The following is a 17,196-nucleotide window of genomic DNA, read 5'->3' as shown; positions in this document are numbered from 1 at the left end:
CAATTCTGACATTAGCATTAGGAGGCTGTCTTAGTTAGGGATTTTATTGCTAAGAGACACCATGATCACAGCAACTTTTATAAGGAAAACATTCATTTGGGGTGGGCCCCTTACAGTTTCAGAGGTTCAGTCCATCATCGTCATGATGCGGAACATGGGAGTGTGAAGGCAGACATGGTGCTAGAATTGTAGCTGAGACTCCTCCATCCTACAGGCAACAGGAAGTCAACTGAGACACTGGGTGATATCCTGAGCATAAGAAACCTCAAAGCCCACCCTTACAGTGACACACTTCCTCCCACAAAGCCACACTCCTAATAGTGCCACTCCCTAATGGGGGCAAAATACATTCAAACCACCACAGAGGGTCTCCCTAGAATTGGAGCTGCGTTATAGTATACTGGCTGATAGGTCATTGCACAATTCACTTGCTCTCACGACAAATCTGCATATGCTGCTAAAATATGCAAATACAATTATGGAGACAACACAAACAAATCCTATACTTTCAATGAAAACTTTGCTAAAATGAAGGCGTACTCAGAGTCCAGTCTTGCAATGATGAAGCCCCATTCAGTAGCTCTCTCTGCATTGATTAAATCCAGGTCTCATGGTGACTCTGGGCACAGGGCATGTTCTCAGAAAAAAGAGCTCACTCGTGTGAAGTAAATTAATTATTCCAGAGCGTGGATTTACTATAGAGTCATTTGTCTCTTCCAGGAAACCCAATGACCAAAAGAAAGTGGGTTTGACATATTATCAAATGCAAATGAAAACTGCTTTCAGAGGAAGTCACCAGCATACAAACGGAATGACCTTCTGTCAAATACGAAGAATGAAATAAATGGTCTTAACTACTGTATGTGGTGGGTGAACGCCTACCAGAACCTTGTCTGCCTTCATATCCTTCCCGCTTCATTTTTTACTTTACCTTTTATAATTTTTTAAGTTCCGCCAGTGTTTGCATATCCCCCATCGGCACCTGGTGCAGATGTGGATTCACGCAGTGGGATCGCACAAAGGGTCATAAGTCATTACCTACAGTGTGATGAGCGATAAGGAATCGCAGGCCCATATGGAGTCTGAAGAGCGCTGAGTAAGACTACAAAGAGCCTGAAGGATGTGGTCTGCTCTTAACAAAGAAATTAAAGTAGATTCTGCCACATGGGCATGGTGGAGAGAGACCCCATGCATCGCTGGGCATGGAACCTGACCCCATAACACCCTTGTACAGATGTACAAACCATGCTCAAGGTTGCTTGTGTGTCCTGGGAACGTGAGTTCGAATGGTGGCTTTATGAAGTTCCTTACGGTGTACGGCATGTGTATTAGAACATTCTGTCTGTGAACCACGGAATTTGTGGAAATCCTTGGAAAGATGCAAATCCCTTGCTTCATCTGAGAAAATTCGGGTGTCTACACAAAAGGGTCGTTCTGAGTAATTTCTAAACACACCAAATTTGTAAGGGAGTAAGTGGGACATAGCCTGAGGGATCACAAAGGAGAAATGCATGGGACTCGCGATGAATCATCTTACTTAAAGCTTTATTAGAGGGGGACCAAGGACTAACACAGGATCCGGGGGCTACTGTGTTCTAATTGTGTTTTTCAGCTCTTCTCCCTCCCCCAGTCTCCAACCAGGCACCTTCCTGCTGCTGCCAGCCACACATCCTCTCCTGAGAAGGATTCCTTAGCCCTGGAGGCAGCTGGCCAAGTCAGGGCTGTGACCTCTGGCTTTTCTCCCACAGAACCGTTAGTTAGACTGTCAGTTGCATGCAAAACAGTGGCGTAAAAGAGATCTGGACAGCTGCTGCTGTACTCATTATAACCCAGTGACACAGGTGGATCAGGCCCCAGGTGAGTCCCAGACACCTGCCTGGCAAATGGGAGAGTTGGCTTTCCTCTTCTCCCCAGAATTCAGGTCCATGGAGACCCCCACAACATCTCAACCTGGAGGCTTTCATTAATCTTCCCCAATCCTCTCAAAATGCTCTTCTGTTACCAAGAAGATCTAACTGAAAAGCATCATCATTTCTATCCTTTTCTTTTTCTAAAAAAAAAAAAAAAAAAAAAAAGAGGTGATTTCCCCTACTGATAAACACCATGATAAACGCCATGATAAACACCATGATAAACACCGAGTCATGGATTGGGTTGCTGTCTCAATCTCAGCAGACTGGCAAATCAGTGCTTTCCACCCGTACCAGGCTTTGCTTTTCATGAAACAGGGATGGTCCATAGAGCTTGATCCAATCACTCTTCCAAACTGGTGGGCCAGCCACCGTCCTTCCTCTGAAACGTTTCCTGATATGAACTGGTTGGATAGATCTCCCTAGCTCTCCAGAAGCTGGGCTGCAGATACATAAAACCCAATAGCTATGTAAACCTTTCTTTGTGCCTGACCACGGCACAAAGGAAGGCAGCACTGACAAAGAGGTTTGGGTGGACATGGGGAGTCCCTGCTGTCATGTCCCCAGTGCTCTGTACCTGTCCTTGTCGGGAGTCTATTTATTCAGAGAACCCAGCGATCCTCCTTCTTGGGTTTGTTTCTGCCCCTCTTATTCGCACAGCTTTGTTCTCCTCTTTGAACGGAACACCTGGCTACAAGGGCACCAGATGACTCAACTTATCTCAAATAGCTAGGGATTAAGAGTGAGGTCACGTGGGAAGGCAGGCTCGGCCACTTGGCCAGACCTTTCGGGAGCACTGAAAACTCAGCTTTCATGGAGGCAAAGGGAAAGCAGAGGAATAGAGAAAGAGGGGTTAGAGGAGCCCTTCAGCATACAGAGGAGCTTCACATGGCTGTTCCTCACCGTGGAACACAGCCCGTGCTCAGAGTCCCCCAGGCCATGGCCTCCCTGGGCAGAGAATAAATGAAACGCAAGCCGAGGCCTTGAAAATCAAGGTGAGGTAATCTCCTTCAGGTGCCCAATAGGTCACTAGAAGAGCAGGCCTGGACTCTGTGTTAGATGGGTGTCTATCAGCAGAAACGTGGGATACACAATTTAGAAGAAAGAGATGTTGATTTGGGCCCAGGGATTTGTCCGTGTTCACCAAGCCTTCTTGCTTTGGGCCTTTGGGAAAGTATGTCAGTGTGTGTCTAAGCAGCTGCCTTGTGGCGGCCAGGAAATGCTAGGAGGCATGTGTCCCAGCGTCCCCTTTAGGAGCTCCCCAACCCCCTCTCAGAATTTCCATCCATTCAGCCACGCCTACAGAAGGTCTTAACACCTCCCATAGGATGGTAATAAAGCCTTTAGTCTATAGGTTTTAGGGAGTCATTTGAGAATTTAACCCTAACACGCTTGCAACTCTATGTCAGCAGTTCTCAACCTGTTGGTCACGACCCCTTGGGGGTTAAATGACTCTTTCACGGGGATTGCCTAAGACCATTGGAAATATCAGATATTTACATGATAATTCATAACACTAGTAAACTACAGTTATAAAGTATCAGCTTTATTAATTATTCATGACTATATGGTTGAGGGTTCACCACAACATGAGGACTATATTAAAGAGTAATGGCATTGGGAAGGTTGAGAACCACTGCTCTGTGTTGTTTAGGGTCTGACAACTAAATCATAAAATCCTTTGCGTTTTTCTATGGTTTGAATTGTTTACTTGAAGTCAAGCAATCAATACAAGATAAAGATAAATATCATTCTAGGAAATTCTAGTGAAAAAGTAGATGTAAGCTCCTAGATGCTACAAGGCACAAAGAAGACCACAGCCCACAGATGTTATCCTTTGCTAGAAAAGCCCAGAAAAGCTAGAAAAGACCTAATTCATCATTTAAACCAGCATCACTAGCTTACATGACCCCAAACTTCCCTAGTATCAACCTTCCCACTTTAGATCTGATGTAAACCAACAAATTACCAACACAGTTCTGTCAATCATTTCCTCCTAAAATTAAAGGAGCTAAAACCCACATGACCAGGGCTTTTAGAGACCTTGATCTACTCAGTCTCACCACTTTACTGAATAAATTGTATTTATTTTTTGTCACAACAACATGTCTCTCCTTCCCCAGAACCCTTCTGAGCAACTAATGAAGGGATCCAGACCCAGTACAGTATAGCAAACAAAGATAAGCTTTCCCATTCCTCTCAAAGCGTAGAGCAGATGACGTCAACCCTACAAAGGAAAATAAGAAGAAAGAACAAGTCCTCACTGCAGGAGTGACCAGCTCAGTCACAGGCTGGATCCACACCTAGACCAGACCTGAACTCATCATTCTAGAAACACCTACATTCTAGAAATTCCATCTCTTTTCTTTTTCATGTTTCTTCTCTCCTCCCCATTTTTCTTAACATGGACTGGACTGGATCAGCTTCTAGAGAGCCAGAATACAGCTGTAACTACCTGTCTGGGCCTCAATGTACACATTCATTAAGTAAAGTTAAAAACTACCACTTCCTGCGTTTTTGCAATAAGGCAGGTACAATAATTGAAAAAATAAATATAAAATATTTAGGAAGTAGTCTTCAGAGAAGAAACTCTGTGGAATTATTAACCTATTTAAAATGAAATTAAAAACACTGATTATCAACTCCTCCAAGAAATGAAGCATTTCTGAAATCCCTGAAAGCCGGGGCGGGGGGACACCATTTCCCAGAGGGCTATAAGCTACAAAAGAGATCAAACACTGCTCTGCAGGGCAATGCACATATCAGACCCAAGAGGTTTGTGTGAGGTACAAGCTGAAGCCCAGAACTTGGTATCCAAAGGGAGATCACAAACTTCCATGAAAGGAAATTATTTTTAATGGATTTAATTTTAGGAGAGCATCAAAGAATCAATCCAAGTCCTTGAGAAAAAAAAGGTGAATCCCCCATTATCAGTGGGAAATCCTCAGGAGTATGTACTGAGCACAAAGTTTGAAAGACTTAACATGAAGTCAAGAGTTTTCTAGTTCCTAAAAGACCCATTAGTCACCTCTGCATCCCGTTCAATGCTGCTTTGATACAAAGAAAAGTGTCCAGAGCTATTGATATACAACATTTTGTGTGTAGATGGTGGTATGAAAACCTTCCTAAACTTTAGGCTTAGTGCCACAAAAAAAAAATGAACTCTGAACCACCTAGACATAGAAAGATGTGTCTTACACACACACACACACACACACACACACACACACACACACACAAGTCCCACCTGGAAATACAGGAGAACGCAGGCAGAAATGATGCTTCCACATTCAATGAGGTGTTAAAGCATTTGGCAACATCAGAAAGGGAAATTCAAATCTAAATCCAAGAATGTCCAGCGAAGGGCAGAAGCCCACCATCACAGAGTAATTAATGTGGTTGTCAGTGAGGGTCCTGTCCAACTACAGCCTCATGACAGCAAACAGCGGAAGCAACAAGCTTTCAGAAGACCCAAGAACACTTGCCTGGATGACCTCACTCAAACCAAGACATAAATTCGACTTTCCACCCTGAAAATCTGGTTTTCTTTTTAGCCGAAAGCCACGTCTTTTGCTCCGTAGAAGGAAATTTCTTCCCAGTCAGACGCTCCTGTTAACTTCCATGAGCACAATTCCAGGACAGGCTGTCAGAGTTCAGCTAAAGGCAAAGCTCCTAAACCAAGTCAGAAGACTACAAGGGCAATAGGGGGAGGGAGAAGGACGGAAGAAGATTAGAGAGCGCACCAGGAAGGACGGAAGGCAGAAGTGGGCTGTTTCATAACTATTACACAGATCACTGGGATGGAGTGTAGACTCTGAGATCACCTGACTGCCCTCCTCAGCAAACAATGAAGAGAATTTAGCATGTTCAGTATCCCCAGAATCTTTACTTCTGTTAAATTTAAGATTGCTTTGTTTTGTTTTTAATAATAAAAAAGAGCCTAAGTAATGGGAAGGGTGAGAATCATTTAGAATCTCAGTGCAATTCAAGTCCAGAAGAATTTCTTAGTTCCATAAAAAGAGTGTTGATGCAAACCTCCCATGACATGGATTTGCTGTATGCCTTGGCCAGGGTGGTGTAGGAGGTTCTGTCTATGTGTTGCTTTCATTGGTTAAATAAAGATACTGCCTTGGCTTTTTGATAGGGCAGCCCTCAGGTAGGTGGGGGAGACAGAACAGAATTCTGGGAGGAAGAAAACAGAGACAGGCAGATGCCATGCTTCTCCTGTCTAAGACAGACAGGACTAACCCGCTGGTTAGACTCACGCGGGTAAGCCAGAGTCAAGTGGTGATACACATTAATGGAAATGGGTTAACCAAGATGTAAGAGTTAGCCAATAAGAGGCTAGAGCTAATGAGCCAGGCAGTAATTTAATTAATGCAATTTCCGTGTGGTTATTTCGGGTATAAGCTAGCCAGGTGGCGGGATGTAGCCTGCTCCTCTCTGTACAACACCAGGGTCCCGAGGTCAATATAGTAGCTACAGCCTGGGAGTTCATACATTGAGTGCCCACAAATGTACCTGTGAGTGTACCCTAGAGAAGCATCACACCCACTAGGGGTTTGAGCAGTGCACTGACCACCCCACATTAAAACACAGAGCTCCACTTGTGAGAGAATTGGTGCATTGATGCAAATATGCCCATTTATCTACTGTCAAAGGACAGTGGCTTGTGCAAGAATTCTGATCTCTTAGAATCTCTTACTTAGTTTTGTCCTTATTGGTCCTTATATTATTTTGGTACAATGTAGACGGGGTAGTTTGAATGAGATGTCCTCTGTAAGTTCGGGGCATTTGAATATTTGGTCTCCAGTTGGTGGAGAATTGTGGAGAATTAGGCGCAACACACTTCAAGTCTTTGCTCCCACACCCATTTCTTCCCTTGTGTGACTTTTCAACCACTCAGTACCTTCAGGGATCCCCACTGTGGAACACTGTACAAAATGACTAATTTCCTATGGCTCCTTTCAGTGTTCTAGACAAGTGACAGGCACATAGCCCACGGTCAGATTATGAAATCCAGGGTTCCTATGGACCTGTGTCTAGAACAACCCCGCTGAGAAATGAGACACCAGGCCCCGTCCGTATGTTGTTGGCGGCCCTTGTAATTAGCTGATCACACATTTTCAATGGTGCTGCTCAAAAAACAGTGGGGACATTGGAAGTCACACCGTGATATGAATAGCAACCAAGAAGGTTTCATTACTGGGTCAAACTGGATTAATGCGTTGCTTTATTTAGGTTCTCTTTGAAACGGAAAAACCACCTAACCTTTAACTCGTGGCTTTTATGACGAGTTCGACTTCTCTTTACCTCCCCTTGCACCACAGACTCCATCTGCGTATGAAATGAAAGTGTTGCTAAGAGGCATGCAGCCAGACACTCTTTAATCAAAGCACCACCTACATCAGGTCAGGGGAGAAAGCTGTAGAAAGAATGTGGCCTACATTACAGAGCAAACCCTAAAAACATTCTCCACACCCTAACACGGGCTGACTACAGCTTACAGGGTATCACTGAATGTCAAGGCAAAAGCAAAGTAGGCGTCTGCTATTTATTCCTAAGGCCTTTTTCATTGACTATAGAGAGAATTCAATCATCATATATTGCCCTTGTTTGGGGTAAAACCTTCCGTTGACTAATTTTCTTCAAGATAACATCTTGAAGGCCAGTGTGATCCAAATATTAGCAATCTGCAGCTCACATATCCAAGCTTTTCAAAATTTCCTCCCAGGTGAGTGAATAAAACAGTAACTGTATCTTTAAAAAATAAATTAGTATTATTTATTTCGAGATCATTTGAACCCTGTATCAAAATACTTAACTTCCATTTTAAAATAATCCACATTAAATTGCAGGATCTTATCCATAGCAGGCTGTATTAAATGAGTTTAAACTGTTGCCAGCAAGCCTACTGTGAGTTAGGGCATTTAAATGGGCCCACAGCAATGGCTCTATAACCCCATGGACAGTTTCGGCGATACAACCTGGCAGGAATATTTTTCAGCCTCCCACACAGAGCACAGTGAATGGGGATCAGCCTCCTAAAATGCTGATATCCGATCCAGAGAAACAGTCAAGTTCATTGTTGCATTTCATAGGACACGCAAGGGTTCATTTTAGCACCTGTTCCGTGTCAGCTCCAGATTGTATTAGCGTTAAATCTGGATAGTATGAACTTTCATTTCGATGTAACAAAAAGTTTATGGAGAATCCAATTCTAGTTGTCCTCAGGATAAGAAAACCTAGCCTTTTACATAACACTATCAACTGTAATAGCCCCGAATGCACAGGTACAAGGAATTGCAGGACCCAAGGATTGTGAGCGGTGAGACACTTACGCCATGATGCCTGAGAGGTGGAACATTTCAGCGGTGATGTAGGACAAGTAGCTGTACAGGAAGACAAACAGTGGCTCAATGACCCGGATGTTGTGTGTGAAACGGGTGGTGAAGGCAGCTATAAATCCCAGGAGGATGCCGATGAGCACCCCACCAATTCCCACGACGAAGAAGTTCGCGATGCCCGCAAACACGTCGATGGGGTGGATGGTTTTCATTTGGCAGAATGACTTGAACAGGTTGTATAGGACCTAGGGGAACAAGAAAACACACCACCGTTGGCCTCTCAGGAGCAAGAGACATGCCAGTGGAGAAGTGCTGGTCACACACAAGTGTGAGCATCATAGTTTAAATTCCCAGTACCCTCGCAAATTCAGAGTTGGCATGGAGGCCTGTTTGTAACCCCAGGCAGGGGGCAGAGACAGGAGGACTCTCAGAAGCCAGCTGGCCATCAAACTGGGGTGAGCTTTGAGATCTTGCCTGAGTAAACAAAGCAGAGAACAAGGGAGGAAGCCTCCCAGTGTTAAACTTGGGCCTCCACACCCACATACGTTCACATGCACAGATATGCACCACATCCATGCGCACATGCATACACATGAGAAAGAATAGAAATATGCCTCCCAGTTTGCCCTGTGATCACCCTGGGCACAGTCAAAATTTTCAAAGAAGGAGCTGTTCAGTGTCACAGGAAACTACTGCGTAATTACTTTGCCATATAGAAGATGACTGTGGCTTTAAATAAACCAAATCTTTGGCAAAAATTGTCTTGGTGTCTTGTCAGATAAACTATTTTGGGAAGTAAAGAAGAGCATATTGCAAAGCTACCGCCCAAATTATCCCTAAAGCATTAATTTTTCCAGCTACCACCTGGAAGGATATTTTAAACCACTTGCTTGCCTATTCTGCTCCCATTGCCATCGCTCAGAAGTCTTGTGTCATACAGAAACTTATCAGCCTGCCTGATAAGGTTCTACCATAGAGCCATTACATGGCATGGGCACACCCTCTGGGGCAGTCATCCCACTGAGGACGTCCTCCTCCCAGGGGAGCCATCTTCACTTCTATCCCACCTTGTTCTCCCTACGTGTGTAGTGTTCCTGGTGACATGTAAAAGCACATAATACCAAGGATGTTTCTTAACATGAAGAGGCCACATATACTTGGTGTGTCTGTATGGTGTATGTGTGCTGTAGCTTCATACACACACACACACACACACACACACACACACACACACACACATATTCTTTATGCCTGAAAATGAATGAATTCACTCCTGTTTAGTTTTCAGCAGTCTTGATTTAATTAAAACTTCAACTCACTTCATGTCCACTGGATAATGCTTTTAAGCATGTGTGGAAGCCCCAGTGTCACATGGGAGAGGAAGTGAAGCCTCATCGCTTTTCCCCACAGATGGGGAGTCAAGCTCAACTCAAACAAGTCTCCTAAATTGTTTTCACTGTGAACTTTACCACTGTGGGAGCATTCAGAATTTATGAAAGCCGACTTGTGAAGGCATTGGACCCAAGGACTGGAATGTACCTTCATCTGCCTTCTAAGAAAGCCACAGTCAAGCAAAATTTTCTAAAGTCAAGTGACACAAAATGTCAGAAGTGATGTTAGAATACAGGTTTTCTGACCTGGATAAGGTCTTCAAGGTTTCACATGGGCACATGAGACAACCACCTCCTGATAAGCAGCCCATACCCCAGCAAATGCCATACCACTACATCCACCTTGTTTACATGTGCTTTGCAGACACATTTTCCTCCTTTCTTCTGGACTCCAAGCCCCTTGGGGTCAATGGGTACTTTATTATGATTTCTGTCCCCTGTGCTGCTTAGTGGACGCTCCAGTTCCTATTTTCAGCCATGAGTTTGCTACAGGATCCGGTACAGTAGCAGTTCCGTGTCACACTGCTGCCTGGCCGTGCTTAAGAGGTAACATACGAATCTCTTGCCTCCAAACTGCCAAAGACAAAGGTGGCAGCCGCCATTGTCTCAGAAGCGGCTTTCCCCAGAGTGTTCAATGATAGGCCAGTTCAGGTTTTGCCTTCCCTCCAACTCCACTTAGACCCTATAGTTAAGTCCTCAACCCTGCCAGCCCTACTCCGCTTGTTTCCAGCCTGCACCAGTGAGCCTGTGTCTCTCCGTCTATCTACCCGACTTTTTCAGATTTTCCATTCTCTATTCCCAGGAATAAAAAGTCTTTGGTCGCCTGACTCTGAGAAGACATGATAGTCTCAATATAGGTGGGTCTTGCCCTCCGTCCCGTCCTTCGTTTCTTCTTCTTCCTCTCTCTCTCTCTCTCTCTCTCTCTCTCTCTCTCTCTCTCTCTCTCTCTCCTTTCTTTCCTTTCTCCCTCCCTCTTTCTTCCTTCATGATTTACTGCTTTTCACAATACCCTTAAAAGTCAGGGTAAGAATTTCCCAAATATTCTACAAAACACACCACATGTCCCCATTCCTGCCTATGCTTTTCCTTTCTGTCATTTTCCTTGATGGATGCAAGTTCCTAGCCCTGGGAACTGTCTTCCAAGGTAGCGTTCCTGGAGCTGCCAGTCTTCTGAAGGGCCCTTATGAATTCCTACAGCCTGTGGGTAATGTCCTTTCCTTTGACCTGCAATATACAAAGGGACCCCAAATCACATAGATAGCCCTTTGCCATTTGCGCTGGCTGCCTTCCCAGTGAGAATGATGTTTCCACTAATAGGGCAAGAAACTTCTTCCCAGATGGAGCCAGAAGGAGTCTGCTGCACCTCCATCGCCCCTCCACCTATCACACTGACGGGACCACAACGGGAACTTGAATGTTCTTGTACATGAAATAATTGTTATCAGTGGAGCACAGTCACGGCCCTTTCTAAGTTGTTTTCCCCAGCTACTCAACACATCCAATCTATCAGAGTGATGTTCTGCTTCAAATACTGTTCTAAATACTGAAAGAGAGAAGCTGAATCACAGGTGCTTTACTCTTGGGCAATTGACAAAAGTCCAGTTTGAGCAGTTCGCTGCCAAAGATACCAGTGCCATGTGGGAGGGACTGGCGAGGTCTAAGCACTATCTACTTAATTGAAAAGCTTCTGTAAGTTCCAACTTGTTTTATATTTAATCTTATGCAACTAGTTATAACTGCATAGGTAGTTCATTTCTGTTTAATTCTTTAATTTTGTCTGAGGTAATTTATACAGAAAAGAGATTTGGAGTTTTAATTTATACACATACACGCACATGCATGCATGCAAATGTATATGTTGCGTACATGTAGATAATGAAGTATGTGTATGCAGAAGTATCTCAGGTGTTGGCCAGAAGTTGATGTGTATTTTTAAGAAATTAAAATTTCAGTGACACCTTTTAATAAATTAATAATAGGCCAATGTGAAGGCTGAGTGCTCTCAAGTCTGCCATATGACCTAAGATCTATTTGTAATGAATATTTACATATATGCATATGTGAAAATTATGAGTTAAATGATTAACTTTGGATTTAAAATGTGTTCTGATTCAGTGTACATGTATGAAGGAAATTATGCAAATACAGTTGTTCATCCCAGAAAAAGAGCAATGCAGACCACTTTGTTATAAAACTCAGAGCATAATTATTTTATATCATGAATTTCAGATAATTCTTGGACTTGCAAGTCTAGATTGAATACACAATGTTCTGTGCTTACCTTCCTTACGTGAAATTCCACCCACAGCCCATGATAACTTGCCACCAAGTTATATCATTAACATCTGTCTTCAAAGACATTTGTTCTTTACCAACCTTATTAACCTATAGGTAGCTAAGTAGGAAACACTCAAGGAAGCTCCTTGAATCTTTTGGAAACTGTGTTAAAACACTCAATGGCTGCAGCAGGCTCTAGGCATGACGTTAGCCATGGCCTTGTGAGAAGAAGTCAATTTGTTACAGACCACTGTGGACACACTGGGACGTCTCTGATATTTAGGATCTTGGACAGTCTTTGTATTGGAAATATTTTCATAAAAATATCAAAAAGGATTAATGTGAAAATACTAAAAATCAGTTTTAATTTTTTCAACTGTGTGCCATTCCTCCCCTTGATTCTAATTTACCTTAGCCTTTGACGATAGCCTGGGGAGTTTGGTCTGTAACGTCTGGATTAGATGTTGTACATGCTTTGGGATAGTTTTGAGGTAGGATTTTTTCCCCTTAGCCTTTCTAGTTGAGTTCATCTTGACATAGGAAGGGGTGAGTTGATGTCACATGGCCTTGCTCTGATTTACTGCTATCCCTCAATCTTCAGCTCCTGGTTGTTGTATGAGGTCGCTTGTTTGTTCCCTGACCACCTGGCTGCTCAGCTCCCAAATAACCACACAGAAACTGTATTAATTAAATCACCACTTGGCCCATTAGCTCTAGCTTCTTATTGGCTAACTCTTACATCTTAATTTAACCCATTTCTATTAATTCGTGTATCACCACGTGGCTATGGCTTGCCAGGTAAAGTTCTGTCTGGGCTGTCTCTGGTTGGGCTACATGGTGTCTCCCTGACTCCACCTCTTTTCTTCCAGCATCCACTTTAGTTTTCTCCTCTTAGCTCTATTTTTTTTTTTGCCCTATCACAGGCCAAGACAGTTTCTTTATTAACCAATGGTATTCATAGCATACAGAGGGGAATCTCACATTACCTGGTGATGCATCATGATTGCTGTTTTCATATCTTTTCCTATTCCACGAGTTCTAAAAACCTTTCCTATTGAGAACCCTCTGGAAATTCATTGAATGGTCTCTGCTAAAATGTCCTTTGAAGGACTTTGGGTAGGAAGACAAATCATAGTCTACACCATTACTCTAGTTATTCCTAATATGAATTCAGTTTGGTGTGTGTTGTTTTGGTTTTTGTGGGGGGGGGGAGTTGGAGACTAGGTTTTTCTGTAGCTTTGGAGCCTGTCCTGGAACTAACTCTTGTAGACCAGGTTGGCCCTGAACTCACAGAGATCCACCTGCCTCTACCTCCAGAGTACTGGAATTAAAAGTGTGTACCACCACTGCGCGTTCAGTGTGGTATTTAGCCAATTCTGTGAGAGAGAAACCTTAAGGAGTTTATTCTTTGCCATCAGGTAAGCAAGTGTTGGGTAGGGAAAAAATTCTAATGTTCCATGAGTGTATGTTTTGAGGGAGCTTGCAAGCCAAGTCACGGTCTTCCACCGAAAACCATTAGGTTGTTCTGACTTACTGGTTATGGCTATGGGCAAGAACTTCTTTCACTTTTTTTTTTTTAATTTATAGGCCTTTTTTTTTTCATTTTACATACGACCCCCAGTTCTCCCCCCCCCTTCTCCTGCCCTTTTACCTATCCCTACGCTATCCCCATCCACTCCTCAGAGGTAGTAAGGCCTCCTTTGAGGAGTAACAAAGTCTGGCATACCAAGTTAAGGCAGGACCCAGCCCCTCCCCTCATATCAAGATTGAACAAGGTATCCCCCCCATAGGGAATGGGCTCCAAAAAGCCAGTTCATGCACCCAGGTTAAGTCCTGGTCCCACTGCCAGGGTTCCCCCAAAGAGATTAAGCCACATAACTGTCACCCACATTCAGAAAGCCTAGTTTGGTCCCATGCAGGTTTCCCAGATGTCAGTCCAGAGTCAGTGAACTCCCATTAGCTCAGGTCAGCTGACTCTGATGGTTTTCCCAATCATGATCTTGATCCCCCACTTGCTCATATAGTCTCTCCTCCCTCTCTTCAACTGAACTCCAGGTGTCCAGTCCAATGCTTGGCTGTGAATCACTGCATCGGCTTCCATCAGTTACGGGATGGAGGTTCAATGATGGCAATTAGTGTAGTCACTAATCTGATTACAGGAGAAGGCCAGTTCACGCACCCTCTCCACTATTGCTAGGAGTCTTAACTGAGGTCATCCTTGTGGATTCCTGGGGCTTTCCTTAGCACCAGGTTTTTCCCTAATACCATAACTCTTTTGCTGCTCTCCATTTCCATCCCTCCCCCAACCTAGCCATCTTAAGCCCTCATGTTCCCATCCCCCACCCCCTCCTTTTATCCCCTTCCAGTTTACCCAAGAGATCTCAACTATTTCCCTTTCCTGGGACCCTCCATTTATGTCTCTCTTAGGGTCCTCCTTTTTATATAGCCTCACTGGGGTTGTGGATCATAACCTGGTTACCCTTTGTTTTATGTATAATATCCACTTATGGGTGAGTACATACTGTATTTGTCTTTCTGAGTCTGGGTTACCTCACTCAGGATGAGGTTTTTTTTTTTCTAGTTCCATTCACTTGCCTACAAATTTCAAGATGACATTGCTTTTTACCACTGAGTAATATCCTATTGCATAAATGTACCACATTTTCTTTATCCATTCTCTTCAGTTGAGGTGAATCTAGGTTCTGGATGTTACAAATAATGTTTCTATGAGCATAGTTGAGCAAATGTCCTTGTGATATGATTGTGTTTCCTTTGGGTATGTGCCTAAAAGTAGTATTGCTGTGTCATTGATTACCAGTTTTCTGAAGGCAATATAGAACAAGCCATCAGGAAAATGCAAATCAAAATGACTCTGAGTTACCCATCTTACATCTGTCAGAATGGCTAAGATCAAAAACACCGATGACAGCTTATGCTGGAGAGGATGTGGAGTAAAGGGAACACTCCTCTACTCTGGTGGGAGTGCAAACTTACACAGCTGCTTTGGAAATTAGTATGGCAGCTTCTTCCACCTTTACACATAGCCATGTGCTTTCTGTGTCCCTTCTTTGCCTTCCCTGGGGCAGCCATCCATCTTCATCCACAGCACAGCTCCTGGCTGTGCATCCTTAGAGCAAGTGCAGGATGTGCCTCTGTATCCCCCACTGCATTTACACACTTTGAATACTGAGTTAGCCAGATCTCTTCCTGAAATCTGACTGGATAAGGTACTTTCTGAGCAGTAGGAAGGCCATATAAACGGCACATCCTTCTGAAACCAGCCTAACTTTGCTGACATCGTTAGAAGGAATCCAGCAAGTGTTCTTATTTCATTACAAGTTCACTCCAAAAATTCCACATTCATAGGCCCACAGTCTCCTCTGGCAAGGGTAAAATTTACATGTAAATGTAAGTCCCAATGGAATACCTGAAGCCTGAGGAAATAGAATGAGTGATGAATGTCTTTACTGTTACACAGTTTCCTAGTTAAAATTTAATATTGAAAGTTAATGGCAAATCACTGTTACTAAATAATAGAATGTATGAAGAAAGCTTTGCCACTAAGTTAACTTGTCTTAAAAGTGTCCTAGAAGCTATTCTAAACTGATATAACTTATTAGCCATCAAATTATTTTCTCCATAATAATATCCAACTGGAGTTAATGAACATCTTTCCAGATTACAAAAAATATTTTTGTTTAGTTCAGGGATCTGTTTTACAATAAAATATAACTAATGGAGACCCACGCTTGTTTCCATGCTCACTGTCAAATGAGCCATGAATAACATTTGAAGGGTAAGAGCTAATGGGGAGAGTGCAGAAAGGGAGGTGAGGCCAGCACCCTTTAATCTGTTCACCCCCATCTCACCTACAAAGCAGCAATGCCTTTTCCACAGGTTGTCTAAGGATCTAGTCATGAGAGAAGCATTTGGTAAGAGCTAATGGCTGCCATTCCTGCCACTCGTGAAGTCTCACTGGTGCCAATTAACTGGCTCCAATTCAGGGTAACTTGACTGTATCACTGAAGGGAGAGCAGTCTTAAAGGTCTGTGGATCAGGGGAGGATCTTCCTTGTCCACGCCATCATCCTCGTCCAAGTTGAGAAGGCAAGGTGGAAATAATCACTACTAAAGTTGAGGTCACAGGAGCTTCTGGCTCCTTATGTGGCATTTAAGAGAGAAGTAGAATAGTTCTTTCTATTAAATAGTTCTTTATACAAATAAAAATATTGCTTATGGGAACAAGATGAGGACCAGGGGTGTGCTGGGTCAGTGGGAGTAGAAAGTGTGCATGTGAGGAAAGATTTCTCTGTAAACATCAATAGCAGTCACACTGTCCCCAGACAGAATGTTCCCCAGTAGACGTCACTTCACAAGTATTGTATATGAACAGAGAGCAAATATGTATTTCACACATTATAAATATTAATGGCATTGCTTCATCCAGAGAGAACATTCCCTAGTAAACATCACTCACAAGTGTTGTAGATTAGCATATATTTTACATGTGCTATATATTATATGTATATGTTATGTACATTATATACACTAATGACATCACTTATCACAGGGATCTGAGACCCCTTGAATCATTATTAAAAACTATTATGTTCAAAATAATCACAGAGGTAACCCATCAGAGATACAATGGCCACATTCATGTTTATGCTCCCTAATCTTGTGTTGGTGCTTTGTATTTTATGATATTGCCATCTGTACACTCTTTGTGGGGCCCAGTGCAAAATGAAAGCAAGGAGCTAATTACAACATAATAAATAAAATGTAAGTAACTAATTAAAATGTGTATTAAGAATTTCAAAGTCACAACATAAGATCATTCATCCAAATGAAGGGCTCTGATATTATGAAATATGTATTCAAATTTTCTGAGCCCTCCCCAGACATACGGTTGCTAAAATCCTTAGACTCTCTTCAGTGACAGTGACAAGTGTCTTTGCAAGCTGACAACTGGTTGGTGAGTGGCAGATTCAGCAAGATGGGACCTGGTCACTGGAAAGAGCAAGGCAAAGTTCAACACTTGAGACTTTGCTTGTCATCTTCCACCCACATGGTTGGAGCATGATGACGAAGGTGGAAAGTGAAATTAATAACCTACGGCCAATGACATAGTCAATCATGTCTGTGTCAAAAGAACCCATAGGGGCAGATTCAGAAGGCTTCTGGATAGCTGGGCATGTGAGGTTTGATATGAAGCTAGTTTCATGCCCTTTTGCCCGACACACCCTCCCTCTGTATCTTTTCCAGTATCGAT

The 17,196-nt window shown here is 43.1% G+C and overlaps 1 protein-coding gene across 1 annotated transcript in view; it reads right to left on the bottom strand.

Annotated features, from left to right (window-relative positions):
* Window positions 1-17,196, bottom strand: part of Slc9a2 (solute carrier family 9 member A2) — an 81,883-nt gene that overhangs the window by 29,524 nt on the left and 35,163 nt on the right. Inside the window, exon 3 of the mRNA XM_005359993.3 lies at window positions 8,252-8,502. Coding sequence (XP_005360050.1) covers window positions 8,252-8,502 — 251 coding nt within the window. The remainder of the gene's footprint in view (window positions 1-8,251; window positions 8,503-17,196) is intronic.

Source organism: Microtus ochrogaster, linkage group LG2 (genome assembly GCF_000317375.1).
Source record: "Microtus ochrogaster isolate Prairie Vole_2 linkage group LG2, MicOch1.0, whole genome shotgun sequence".
In the NCBI taxonomy this organism is placed as follows: domain Eukaryota; kingdom Metazoa; phylum Chordata; class Mammalia; order Rodentia; family Cricetidae; genus Microtus; species Microtus ochrogaster.
This window is presented reverse-complemented; position numbering and strand designations above follow the sequence as displayed.